Here is a 14,527-nt window from a genome sequence, read left to right as displayed (position 1 = left end):
AGTTATTAAGTAAATTGTTCCAATTCAATAAATCCCATGGCTGTTAAGCAAATCCAACATCTCCCCATTGACTTTGCTTGTCAGAAGCTGGCTGCATGGTTGCAAATGATAATCACATGACTCCGGGATACTGTAACCATTGTAAATGCCTGCCAATTGCCAAGCACTGGAATTTTGATCATGTGACTGGGGATGCTGTAATGATTGAGTACCGGTCGTAAGTCACTTTTTTTCAGTGCTGTTACAATTTTGAATGATCATTAAATGAATGGTTATAAATCAAAGACTGCCTCTAATGTACTAGTATGGAGCAATTGAATAAGACAGAAAATCCTGATAGTTTTTAATTCAAATTATGCAAACTGATAAAACAGGGCCAGGAATGCTGAGATGTTCATTAACCAAAACTTCCCAAAGTTGTTACAAATAGAATGGAAAATACTTCTGAATCTTTATGGAACAGGATAGTTTTACATGTCACCAGATACTTCTTGGGGCTGAAATTTCAAATGTACGCCTGCATTCATCATGGATTAATTTAACACATAATTTCAAAAGAATGTTGCTAATGCTGATGCCAAGCAGAATGTCATCCCACGAAGCTCTTAATAATTCTTGACACACTCTAAATGTACTAATAAATATGCCTGTGCCAAGAACTTGTACCAGTCTTTCAACTGAGTATTAGATGAATTGAATTCAACTGTTTTCATTGCTCCTCCTTTTAGTAGTTCTTGTTAGTGGCACCAACTCTAACATCTTAATGATTCAACTGATTTAAGACAGTTTTAAAATACATTATTTCCATTCAGCATTTTTCAAAGGTGATGCTTTATTCGTTTTGCTTTCTAGAACCAGACTTACAGACTTTTTTATATCACACAAAAAAATGTTAGCATCTGAAACAACTTGTCTAAAACATTGTATGGACAAAACTATACAGGTAGTCTTTGACTTACAGCAGTTTGTTTGGTGACTGAAGTTACAATGGCACTGAAAAAAGTGACTTATGACCATTTTTCACACTTATGACCATTGCAACATCCCCATGGTCATGTGATCAGAATTCAGACACTTGGCAACTGGTTCATATTTATGACTGTTGCTGTGCCCCAAGGTCATGTGATCACCTTTTGCAACCTGACAAGCAAAGACGATGGGAAGCCAGATTCACTTAACAACTATGTGACTAATTTAAGAACCACAGTGATTCACTTAAGAAATGTGGCAAAGTCATAAAATGGGGTAAAACTCATTTAACAAATTTCTCACTTAGCAATATAATTTGAGGACTACCTGTATTTGTATGTTATAAATCTAATTCAGGGGTTTGTTCAGTTCAAACTCCAGCTCTGATTTTTATTTTTATAAATAAAACAGCTGCCAACTGTTTTGACTATGCTTCTTGGAAATGAGCTCGTTAGAAACCTTCGTTCTGAAATTGTAAATCAGCATGTAAGCCACATCTTTCATAAGCATTGTCATTGATGTGTCATACAACCTTTGTTTTCTTGTGCTTCTGACAGGATAATTTAATTAGGTGGTTTTGATGCAACATGCAGTCGTCAGCTCCCCCAAAATGTGTGGTTTGAGACATTTCTTTTTAACATCATTTTTGTGCAGATTGTAAAACTAGGCTACAGTCTGCTATAACAATGGTCTCCTTGATTTTTAAAACTTTTTAGAAAACAGGTTTTGTAATTTAAATCTAATCACCTGGCAACGTAAGGCTGCAAATGCATTCAGTTGGAATGACATAATTGAATTCTTTACTGCCTCTTTAAGTCTCTAATATGGATTAGTGATATAACAATATACAAGTTTCCATTTTTAAAAGATGTGCCAATTTTTCGGCCACTTCTAATTGGTGCTGTGCAACATTCATTCTCCGAAAGGTGCTTCCACGTGTGCAGGAACACAGATCTAGCACCTGTCTGCAACACCTTAAAACAATTGTGCCTTTTTCTATGACTTTATCATAGTCATATATTAATACTTTGGTCTAATTGAGGAAAATATTCTGTCTATAATATGAACAAATTACAAAATGTTTTTTTTAACTTAGCAATGTTACTGTATACCTTAGTTGTCATTGAGTTTACTATTAATTTTTCTTTTCCTATTTAGGTAAAAAGGACAAAAGACAATTCCAATAGTTAAGAGTCTAAACAGAATAACTGGGAAAACTGAGTCCTAGTCATAGACTAAGAATTCATTACTTGACTAGGTAGTAAATGATAAAGGAATACACGGTTTCCAGGTCGTTAAAGATAGAAGTCGTCCAGTTTAGATTGTAAAGAACGTTCACCAAATGATTTTTAAGTGCCAAAACATAGACTTTCCATTTTATCTTTTACTAAATACTCTTTTAGTAATTTTATCTTTTACTAATAGTCCTTTAGGAAGGAGTCCGGTTTTCTGAATACTTCAAAGAATCGTGGGCAAAGAACCAAGTATTTAGTCACTTTCTCATAGAATAGTTGTGAGCTATGCAAATCCTTCTTAATGCAAAGGGGAGTGTGCCAATCCCACAACTCTTTACAAATGGTTAAGACACACATGTCTTTTCCTAGGTTCACAAGACTGCATTCACTGCCTGGAAACACTGGCTTACCATTTGAAAAAGAGATGCTTTGTATGCGCTCCTATGCAGCTTTTTCAAAGGATTTGCCCAGCTGAATGCTTAAATGCTTATTGGGGAAACATGATTATAAGACATGGCACGTTGTTACCACCAGAGGTCATCCAGTACCTTGTTGGTTAAAGTAAAACAATATCTGAAAACTAAATATATATATGCTAAAATAGATTGTACATTTTCAGAAAAAAATGTTCTTTTCCCTATACCATTTCAGATATGTCAAACTCGCGATGTCACATGATGTTGCGTGACGTATCGGAACTTTTTCCCCATGGCCGGCAATGGGCTGGGTGCGGTTTCTGCACGATGCATCCAGCCCGCGAGCCGGCAGTTTGACACCCTTGCCATATATAAATCTAATAAGAATCTGTCACACACAAATCTCAGCTACATCTAGCCACTAATAATATTATAGAATATTAAAATACTCTAGTTTTCCCAAAATTAAAATAGCTATGTTCCCAGTTAGGATATTTGCTGTGGATTTAAGTCAGTCCTCTTTCTCCACTCCTTAAATCAGGCATGTCAAACTCGCGATATATTGGGACTTTTTCCCCATTGCTGGCAATGGGGTGGGTGTGGTTTCGGCGTGACGCATCCAGCCCGCAGGCTGGCAGTTTGACATACCTTCCTTAAATGAACCAATGTAGCTGTGATTTGTAAATAAATAAAAATACGCAATTAAAAAAACAACTTGCTGGAGAAGTTTCTAGTATTTTCCAGTATTAAGCCAGAAAACTCCCCCCCCCTCCTCCTCCATATTATTATTGGCAATTACAGTAAGTAGCTGTTTTGATGGACTCAGTTCAAGGCATAGTTTGGGCCCCAGGGCAAAAAAAAAAAAAGCCCTAAAGTTGTATCATATTCTCAGACACGTTAGATCAGATTGCTTTACAAGTCCCCCTGATTTTACATACACTTTTCCCTTTGTATGTACAAAAAAGAGACATTTGCAATTGTTACCCAATTCAACTCCAAACAGCAGGGAAAAGCAGAAATGCCAAAATGTGTATTAATTTAGCCAATGCTTCAATGCATTCCCGTTTTGAAGGCATTTAGCTAACAGGTACATTGCAAGCCTTTTTATTTAGTTTGGTAAAAGAGATGTCCACCAAAAACAAAACAAAACAAAAACCCCACCCAAGAAATGGAAAAGCAAGCACTGTTTAAAAAAAACAAAACACCTTAAAACTAAAGCTCAGTTCATAGATGAATCACCATGTTTCCAGCTTTCTTTTTTTCATTATTCACAAAATTAAAGCATAATGGGATTTTAATCACTCCAGTAGAGATATTTGCTAACCAGCTTAAACATGCCTACTTATAATCACTTGGCAATGTTAGGTGATGTTGGGACAGATACTGGCTGTAGTGCTTCAAAATCAAGTGGGGAAGGAAGGATCCAGAACCTTTTTTTACTTTGGGGAAGGAAACTGCATTTCTTCTAACCAAGAGATTGGTGGGACGGTAATTGAGTGGGAGATCTTATTGAAACAACAGTCAAGATCCAAAATAATATTAAAGTAGACATCTTGAGCCCTCTCAGGTATAGGTAATCCTCAATTTACAACAGTAATTGAGCTTGGAATTATGGTTGTAAGCAGTGGTGGGATTCAAATATGTGAACAACCGGTTCTCTGTGGATGCCACCCATGTGGATGCCACTTCCGGAAGTCTGTTCTGGGCCTGAGCAACAAAAAATTAGCTACCGGTTCTGCCAAAGTGGTGCGAACCGGCTGAATCCCACCACTGGTTGTAAGTCATGCTGTCGTTAAGTGGGCTGTCACATGACCAGCTGGATTTTACAACCTTTTTCTTTGCAACATGGATTAAGCTAAGCCACAGTCATTAAAACAGATGTACCCTTGGAATAGAGACGAGGAACTTTTGGTTCTGCAACTCTTATTAGCCTGAACTAGCAGGATCAATGATCAAGGATGGTAGGATTTGCAATGTAATAACATCTGGAAGGTTGCACATTCTTGGTCTTGCGTTGCATTTAGTTCTTGTGTTGCTCTCAAGGTTTGTAACGTTGTTGCTATGTCTCATTATAAAGTCCCTATTAGTAATTTTAATTTATGTTTTTTTTTCACCTGCCTCATACACTTGGTCATTTGTTGTAGTGTGGGTTCTTCACTGAGACTAGTAGCTCTTGTATAAACAATATCCAGGTACAGGCTGGGCTCAAAGAGATAAACTGCCTTCTATCTTAAACAAAAGGACAGGAAAAAACCAGCAAGAAGCTAACAATATTGAACTGCCTGTGTAGAAAGTTCCCCTGGGAAAGCAAAAACACTCATTAAAACTCTTACGCGGTATTTCTTTCCTCAAGAAACCTTATTCATCAAAATGCAAAAGGATTGTGTTTCTGGATTTTTTTTACAAAAAAAAATATTATTACAGTTTGACACTTGTGAATAATGATAAATGCACTTGTTCTTTTCAATGAAAACGGTTGTCTTAAGGTCTTAATTGTATGACTGAATACAGGTACTCCTAAACTACAGCCATAATTGAACCCTGGGCAATTATGGCCATAAATCATGACAGTCATAAAGCAGATCATATGATTGGACCCAATTTTATTATCTTATTTGGCGGCTGTGATTAAGCAATCACAGCCATCATAAGGTGAATGCTGCACTTGTTAAGTAAAATATTGTTAGCTATGGCACCTTTTTTTCCAGAAACCAGAAATAAAAGCCAGTTTCCGGAAAAAAATGTTGTAAGTTGGGGTCATGACCAAGGGGTGCCTCAAAAGGTAGTAAATGTGTACTAGTTGCCCAGCACCCAAATTGTCATGACCTGGTGGGGGGAGATATTGAAACTTTGGAACCCGGCTGTAAGTAGCTTTTGGGGATTCATTGTAACTTTGAACAGTCATTAATGACCGTTATAAGTTGAGGACTACCTGTTTACATACGCAAGTGTGTCAGGCACAAACAACCAGACCACACTTGAAGAGTTCAATTAATTATTTTATTGCTCAAGCCTATACACAAGAATCTTCCTGGACTGGTGTTTTGTACCTGGGTGAGACTAAATGAGATTCAATGGCATTCAAGAGGGTGTGTCAAACCTCACCCTCTTGTGCTCACATAGGGATTCTAGATAACGTCCCCATTTGACTCCTTCCCCTGGCTTGGCCAGTCTGTCTCCTACATAAGGGATCTGACTATGATTATCTTGAAGACATTTGTGGTTTTCAGGGGTGCTTCTGTGCAAATAACCAGATGTGAGACATTGTGAAATTGGGCTCTAGGATCAGATAGGATTGTCAGCTTTACTTCTACGTAGCAGCTTTCATATGTGAGCTTCTGTTGGAAACTATAGCTTTGGTTGGTAATGGAGTTCCTTAGGCTTATAATCTTCAAGGACTTCAACCTGCCATCCCTAATGGACCTGATGCAGCTTTCTGAGGGCCTTTAGAGATATGCAGAAGCCATTGCCCAGGCAAAAAGGCTATTTTTAAAGTTCACAAAGTCCAGATCAATACTCAGATGTGGCTCAGACAGATACACTGCTCTAATTTACTGAATTATAATGAGAAGAAAAGAGTTCAGGACGCTCCGACTTACAAGATTCTGTTATTATACCAGTCTTAATAAAAGTAGTTTTAGCTTTCCTGTGGTGTTGATTTTATAGTCTAGTCTACCTACCTACAGTACCTAATGGAGCTAATACATCAGCCTGATACAGAAACCAGCCATACCTGGTTTTATCTTGGAGCTGTGAGATTGTGATCTGGAGTTGGAGAATGCCACTTTTAATCCCCTATCATGGACAGATCACTAACCTTGGAGAGTTCAGTGGATGCTCCTCATTGCATGGCAGAGGATCAATAAAGAAACTACTCGTAAACAGTGTTTATTTTTATTCTTTGGCCTGGCATTTTATGATGTTTGCAAATCAATCATAGTCACTTGAGTGAGGTGGGTGGTCTAGAAATCAAATAAATAATTAAATCTGTCAACTATCAGTATCCTGATAAAATCTCTGCTTTCCAGATGCTGTCTCATTTTTCCCCAATGCCTGGATGGGGGAAAACAGGCTTCATTTAATTCTAGCAAGAACAAGTGACTCAACCTTTGTCCCCTAAGCCTAAGGATCTGCTTCTAGGGATTTTCCACCTTTGGTTGCGGGTGGGGTTGCTCTCCCCTGCTCAATGCTGGTGCACAATTTGGAGCTCTGTCTGGACCCAGCTCCTGCTTGAAAAGCAGATGACCATTATGATGGGAAGACTTCATACAACTCCACCTTGTATGGTAATTGTGTTCATTCCTGGATCAGGATGTTTTGTTAATAGTCATTGATGCTTTAGTCATCTCCTGGTTAAATTTCTGCAACACATCTAAATGGGACTGACTTTGAAGGTGATCCAAAAGCTGCATCTGGTCCAGAATATAGTATAGTAGCAATGGACACACCTCAATTACACCTATGTTACTGATGATATTACCTAATTTGGGTAATGAAACATCTGCAAGAAAACAGCCAAGCTCAGAGAGCACCAAGGACCCCTCAGCTATGTTACTCCACAAGCTGCATGATTCCTGACAGACTTTCAAATAAGATTCAAAGTCCTGCTTATAAAGACTTGCATGACACAAGGCAAGGGGCCACCTATTTACTATTACTTATGCCTATCTCACAAGATTGAACAAGGTGGGCATTCTCCAGGTCTCTTCTTTGAAGTACTATCACCTAATGGAATCCTGAAGATGTGCCTTCTCCATTGCCTTCTCCTGCCCTTTTGAACAAGCTCCCCTCACCCTGAAGATAGCCCTGACTCTATTATCTTTCTGTATATAGGTAGTCCTTGAGATATATGACTGTAATGGACCCTGGTCATTATGGTAGTAAATCATAATGGTCATAAAATGGGTCGGTCATGTGCCCAAGCTGATTTTACAACCTTTTTTGTGGTGGTTGTCAAGTGAATACTGCTGTCATAAAGTAACAGCCATGGTCGTTGAGCAAACCAGTGATTCATTATGGGCTGGTTTTGCTGAAAATCACAAACAAATTCTGGTTTTCAGCAAAACCATCATAAAACACAGTCACACAACCATGGGGATGACGACCATTAGAACTTTGAATCCTCCTGGTTGTTAGTATCTTTCCAAGTAGGTCCATCATAACTTTGCATGGTTACTAAACAAGTAGTCATAAGTCAAGGAATACCTGTAGGCTTTGGGGACTGACTTTTCTCCCAGATATTGGGTCAAAATAGTAACTGAGCCAATTCTGTTGTGAAAATGAGTTTTAGCCATATCAGGCTTTGATTATGTGTTGAGTTTGTTTTGATATATTGGTTTTATGTTGTATTTTTCTTTTTTTACTTCATTGTAGGTTTTTTTTAAAAAGCTCATAAACTCTGCCAGAGTCACTAATTATGAGTGGGGTGTTTTGATAAATTCCATTTAATAATGATTAATGGAGAATTGATTGCACAATCTTTTAGAGATAAATATGTCTTTATTTATGGGGGATTGAAAGTGTGCATAAAACAGTCTAAGGAGGAATTAAACCATTTTAAATATAACTAAAATACAATAAATTCCACCTCTCACTTATAGCAGACTCTCTTGAATATTTGTATTACCTTATGTCTAAAAAAAGAGATCCAGTTTAATGTAATGGTTAAGGCGTCAAGCTAGAAATTGAGAGACTGTGAATTCTAGTCGCACCTTAGGCAGAAAGCCAGCTGGGTAATTTTGGGACAATCATTCTCTCTCAGCCCTAGGAAGCAGGTAATGCCAAATCACTCAAAATCTTGCCAAGAAATCTGTGGAAACTCAAAGGCGCACATACAAAAAAATCTAAAAAGGCATCTTACAATGTTTCCAACTGGTGCAGATTTACAATTAAAATGCCTAAAAAAAGATTAATCCAAATAGCCTTTCAATGTCTCTGAACCAAAACTTGTATAATTCAGGTCTGGTCAATAATTCAGCAACGTTTTCCATTTTTGGCTAATACATTGAGGAAAAAGTCTGAGACAGACTTTTTGACAACCTGTCATTTAACATGATGGCCTTGTTGCTCCTGTAAGGCTACAATTTCCCTGCCTGTTTATAAGAGCAAGTAATTGATTTCAGTAGGTTTGTATGAGAATATTGCAACAGAGAATGTCTCTTGCTTGGCAAACCAATTATTTCCTGTGGTCATGTCTTCTTTCCCACCTGCAACATGACACAAATGCCCAGTCACATTTGGAGTGACCCAGTGTCCTTTCCTCTTATTCCAAGAAGGAACAAATCTGTGGTTTGTTCTCCTCTGCTTACAGAGTCCTGAGAGTGACTATTTTTGTGGTTGCCTTTCCTGGCAGTGAAGAGTTTCTATGAGTCTCTCACTCTGCATTTTGAGGGCGACGAGTGAGCTGGCAACAATAAAATTGCAGACCTAAACCAAACATGAACTCAGATAGGAGAGGAATCTGAAAATTTGCCAAAATGAACATTCTTGTTCAGTAAACCCTTAAAGGTTTATCTAGTCCTCTTTCTGCCACTTTGAATGAGAGAAAAGGGAGTAGAGATTAGAGTCCATTATATATTATTATAATTATTTCACAAGAATGTCCTTACCATTAGTTTCATTATACAATAACAGCAAAAGTTTTTATGTGCAATGATTTTGGAATTTAAAGTCAATAATGGACAATAAAAAAATTGAAACAGTGAAATAGAAGTGTGAGACATAAACATTCACAAATAATTAATGTGAGCAAATAACATGATTATGATTTATAACAGCTGAACATTCTGATGGTTCTAGAAAAAAGGGCTAATATTATATTATATTAATATATTTTAATTTTAATTTATAGAGGCCCGGGGGTTTGAAGGTTCTGCGCAATGTGTTAACTGTTCCCAGCAACGTATTTTCCCAGACAGATGTTCTGATGTTGTTCCAGGGATCTGTTGGAGCCATTTTCCCAGCTTAGAAGTAACAGCCCCTGAGTGGTGTTACGGCATCACTGTGACCATTCTAGCCTTTACTTTCCACAATCTCTCTAGTTCAGGGGTGTCAAACTGCCAGCCTGCGGGCCGGATGAGTCATGCCAAAACCGCGCCTACCCCATTGCCGGCAATGGGAAAAAAATTGTGATATGTCACAACATGTCACGTGACATCGCAAGTTTGACACCTGTGTTCTAGTTCCTCCATCAGGCCCTAATACTTCTCCAGCTTCTCCTATTCCTTCTTCCTGATGTTACTATCACTTGGCATCACTATATCTATCACCACCACTGTTTTCTGGTTCTTGTCTACAATGTCTGGTTGATTGGTCTGGATCTGTCCATCTGGATCTAGAAGTCTGTTATTGTCCATGACTTCTATGGAATCTCCTATCTGAACTTCAGAGGGTCTAGCCCAGACATGCCAAACTCGCGACATCATGCGACATATCGGGACTGTTTTGCCATTGCCAGCAATGGGGTAAGTGCAGCTTCCACGTGATGTGTCTGGCCCACGGGCTGGCAATTTGACACCCCTGGTCTAGCCCATATACTGTGCAGTTGTTCCTGTGCACAATGCCAGCTACTTGGTAGTGCCATTCAGTGTGTGCTGTTCATGCTCGCATCTTACACCCTGCCTCTATGTGTTGGACTGTCTCTGAGACCTCTTTGCATAGGTTTCACCTCAGGTCCTTTCCATTTACTGGTTTGGTTTTTTTTTTATCCACTTCTTATTTTTATTGGAGGGCATAATGTTTTCCAAACACAAATATGATTAATTTATGAGATGGCAAGGGTGAAAGATGAACCAGCTATGCAGAAAGATGTAGTCAGGGAGGATATTTATATGAGTTTTATTTGATTATTTCATAAGTCTGGCAGAATTAATAATAACAAATGCAAAATTGCAGAATTGGAGAATATTTCCAACTGGGAATTTCCAATTGACAGGAAAAATTACACACTTTCAACATTAAAGACAGATGTTTGCTGAGCGGAGCAGAGCTGACAAATCTTTACACAGACTTGCAGAAATTTTCTCCCCTATAGGAGTGTCATTTCTATAGACAAAAAGAAGGGAGTAAGTACACATTTGTTCCTGGCTGGTGTAAAAAGTGAGGTTTTATTTGTTCTCACTATGCTTATTTTGAAATCCCCTTCATTGTGGTTTATAAAAACATGGTTTATGGTTTAATGAAATCAATCAGTTGTGGTTTATCAATTTACTATAGTTTAAGCAAGCCATGCCATAGCAGGAATTTAAACCCAGTTGTTAAGTTGGACCTCCTGCAATGTAATGTTGTAACTTCTTTCTATTGCTTAATGGCTTGAAGAAGAGACTTGTAGGGCTTCTTGGGACTGTAGGAGGGAGTGGCTGGTGGCTGGAAGAAAGGAAGAAGAATGGTTCAGCCATTAAAAGGTGAATTAATTGACTGGAAGAGGTGGTGACTTAATTATTCCTGTTCCAAGATAGCAAGAGGCTGTACTACCACCAATTTTCAGTGATTGTGGGAAAGGGGAGCTTGGAGGACCACAAAAAAAGACGTGGAGCGAAGGCTCCATAAATGATGACTTTTGTTGGAAATATACATTTTCTCAAAACGTACTAGATCTATTTTGTTTGTGGTTCTTCCTGTGCAAAACATCTGCTTCAAAGATGGGGCACCATCAGGACACCTCATTCTTCATCAATGCTATTGAAGTGGTAAATGGAGGGAAAATAGCATTGTCCTTTCCTGAGTCCAAAAGTAGTAAGAGAGACCCATAAGTATTAGTAGAGAGACAGGTAGGAACTCTATTTAGGGACTGTGGTGTAACAGAAGACAAATCTGGGCAAAATGGAAATAGTTGAGGCTTGGCACTTGACGTCTACAGAGAGTATGACCTTGTGCCTTGACCATCCTGGTCTGTATGGCTGGCTGCTGTCTTTCCGGGTTTTGCTGACAAAAGCTGCCTCTGCTCCTTGGCTTGGCAAAGACTCTGTTATCAAACCTGCAGGAGCCATCTCTGCTGGGAAGCAACTTCTTACCACAGACCAGAGATGGCTAACCAGTGGTAAAGTTAGATCATTTGAGACTCTAGCCTTGAAGGTCTTACAGTGCCTGCCTCCTCCCTCCTTTTGATAATAAAGTGCATGTCTTCATTCACTTCAAAATGAAAACCTAATTTGTTGCAATTCCTTCTTATTTGACTTAAGGGGTTCTAGGTTTTTTCCCTTAAATCCTATCCAATTAGGCTAGTCAATTAGACTTTGAGACAACAATGCTCTTCTGGGAGATAGGGAATTTAATGGGACAAATAGACTATAAAAAGGTCATTGGGGCTATGAGAATGAAGCTGTGCATAGCTCTTGCAAACTGAATACAATCAATCAATCAATCCTATGATCATGGACCAGCAGCACAAACAAAAGCATTAAAAACAACAACAATAATAGTAAAAAACAGAACTAAAAGGCAGACAGAATAATATATTGAGGTTGGTGATGATTATCAGTGAAGACTTAAAGTTTGCCTAATTTTACACACAGCATAGCGAAATTTGGCCCATCTTATTCATTTACACAGACTGCATGACTCTTTCAATAATTTCATTTATATTGTGACACTCACAAACAGATAAGCCCTCCCACCCAAACAATTCATAACTTAGGATCAAATGATAGTTTTTAGTATTCTAGAGTCGTGTGCCTTCCTGCAGGCTCCTACTAGCCTTTTCTCACTTAAGGATGAAAGAAAAATATCCCAGTCTCCTCTTCTTTCCTCACGTTACTACCTTTATCTGATCCTAAGTCCGTAACCAAGGTGACCTAAAGTGGTCCTTAGCTGAGTAATCTTACAGTGACTGCCTCCTTATACCAACTCAGTTTGGGTGGGGACAATCTGATGGACTTCATCATCTGTTCTGTTGGTGGCAAAGCCAGGTTGATTCGAAAGTCAGATCAGCATCTACTGGCAACTCTGGGCTTCTGCAAAAGTGTCTCCTTCTCTCGGGTGCCTGTTTTTAGGACCATTCTGCACTGTCCAGTGGAAGAATTCAACACCTTCTATCAATTAACATTATGGGGTAGCATATAACATCAGAATTGTGTTCCTTTTGGCTTTCCCACACTTAGTTTAAAAATGGAATTGGTATCAAAGTGGCTTGCACTAAGAAAGGAAGGAAGGAAGGAAGGAGGGAAAGGAAGGAAGAAAGAAAGAGAGAGAGAAAGAAAGAAAGAAAAAAGAAAGAAAGAAAGAAAGAAAGAAAGAAAGAAAGAAAGAAAGAAAGAAAGAAAGAAAGAAAGAAAGAAAGAAAGAAAGAAAGAAAGAAAGAAAGATCTTCCCATTCCATTTCCTGGCTTATAACTATAATGCCCAAAGAAGCGAACTATTGGACTCAAAATCCTGTGACTTTTATGATGATTTCATTGGAATAAGTTAAATGTTACTACTAGGGATTTTTTTACTTTGATGCAATAGGGGGAGAACAGTCATTGATTTAATGTTTATTAAATTTAAGCATCAATTAAATAAAATTCAGTTATTTATTTTGCCTTTGCTTACTATTTGGGATGCAATCCCAAGCACACCATGCACAGACCGGTTCTGGTACTTTTGCTTCACAGGCTCTAAATCCCACTTAGTAAAATCTTTGTTCCTTCTGCTCATGCATTCAACTTCTCCTAATGAATATTGCCTTTCTTCTGTGCCTTTCCCAAGGCTTGATTTTAATTTTTATATTAATAGGATGCATCATTGCTGAATTGCAATCTTGAATAGAGCTTGCAGACTTTTCTTTACACTATATCCTAAATAGGGATGTGGTTATTTCCATGAGTTTGCTCAAGCATCTCCTATGAGAACGATGATGTTAGCTTTGTGTGGTCATCCAGATAAGAAACACAACCAGGGGCACTTGGTCTATCTTTATTGTAAGTCTACATTAACAGAATCTTGCGAAACTGAATGTATTTCTCCCCTTTTTTCCTTTAACCTTCCAGAAAACTATGAGAATCTCTTCTGATAAGTTTGCCATGTCGTCCCCCTCCTTCTGTGGCCTGAAACAACTTTTAGTGCCCATGGTCCTGTCTCTGATTTTCCTTCCTGTCTCTCAAGGTCATTCCCACATTCCACTACAGATGGTCTCAAATAAGGCTATGCATGATTGCAGAATGAATTGAACTTGTTTACACCAACCAGCGGATATTATAAGCCTTGCTTATCATCCTTGAGGTTGTACATTATATAGCCAGAAATCCTTTGGAAGCAAAGAAATGCAGTCTCAAAGCAAATTGGATACTCTGCCTTCTCTAAGACTGATAGAATCAGAATCATACATCTGTACATTATAGTTACAGCTCTGTCAGAAATATATGCCTTTCTACTTTTAAATTATTATAACACTCATTGTTTCTATCATAGTAAAATAAATAAAATGGATGTATAATGTGTGGTTGTATAAGCAAACTGCATGATTAATATACCGGCATCAGACACAGACAAAATAAGGAGGGGTAATAAGCAATGGGGAATACCAAGACATGAAAAATCTGACTACATGATCTGATTAAATTTATCACTTCAATGTCTAACTTGCCTTGAATTATAATGAAATCTACCCATTCCTGTTGCAACTTGAAAATGTGTCTCATGATTCTTAAATGTTTTATTTACATTTTCAAATACATTCAAAACACAAATAATATTTTGCAGATGTATTTTGAATACATAGTCTTATGTATTGCTGAGAGTGTGGTTGCACAGCAATTCCCCCGGCACCTGGATGAAACTGTCTATCTAGACCCATACCAGTCGGGCTTCAGGCCCGGGCACAGCACGGAAACGGCATTGGTCGCGTTGGTTAATGATCTCTGGAGGGCCCGGGACAGAGGGTATTCCACTGTCCTTGTTCTTTTGGACCTCTCAGCGGCTTTTGATACTGTA

At 38.3% G+C, this 14,527-nt stretch overlaps 1 protein-coding gene across 1 annotated transcript in view; it reads left to right on the top strand.

Annotated features, from left to right (window-relative positions):
• Positions 1-11,440: 11,440 nt before the first annotated feature.
• LOC107286367 (collagenase 3) overlaps positions 11,441-14,527 on the top strand; it is a 17,614-nt gene continuing 14,527 nt past the window's right edge. The window contains exon 1 of the mRNA XM_015814724.1: positions 11,441-11,692. Within this exon, the coding sequence (XP_015670210.1) occupies positions 11,441-11,692 (252 nt within the window). The remainder of the gene's footprint in view (positions 11,693-14,527) is intronic.

The sequence above is a fragment of the Protobothrops mucrosquamatus genome, unplaced genomic scaffold (genome assembly GCF_001527695.2).
Source record: "Protobothrops mucrosquamatus isolate PMUCROS unplaced genomic scaffold, P.Mucros_1.0 scaffold277, whole genome shotgun sequence".
In the NCBI taxonomy this organism is placed as follows: domain Eukaryota; kingdom Metazoa; phylum Chordata; class Lepidosauria; order Squamata; family Viperidae; genus Protobothrops; species Protobothrops mucrosquamatus.
This window is presented reverse-complemented; position numbering and strand designations above follow the sequence as displayed.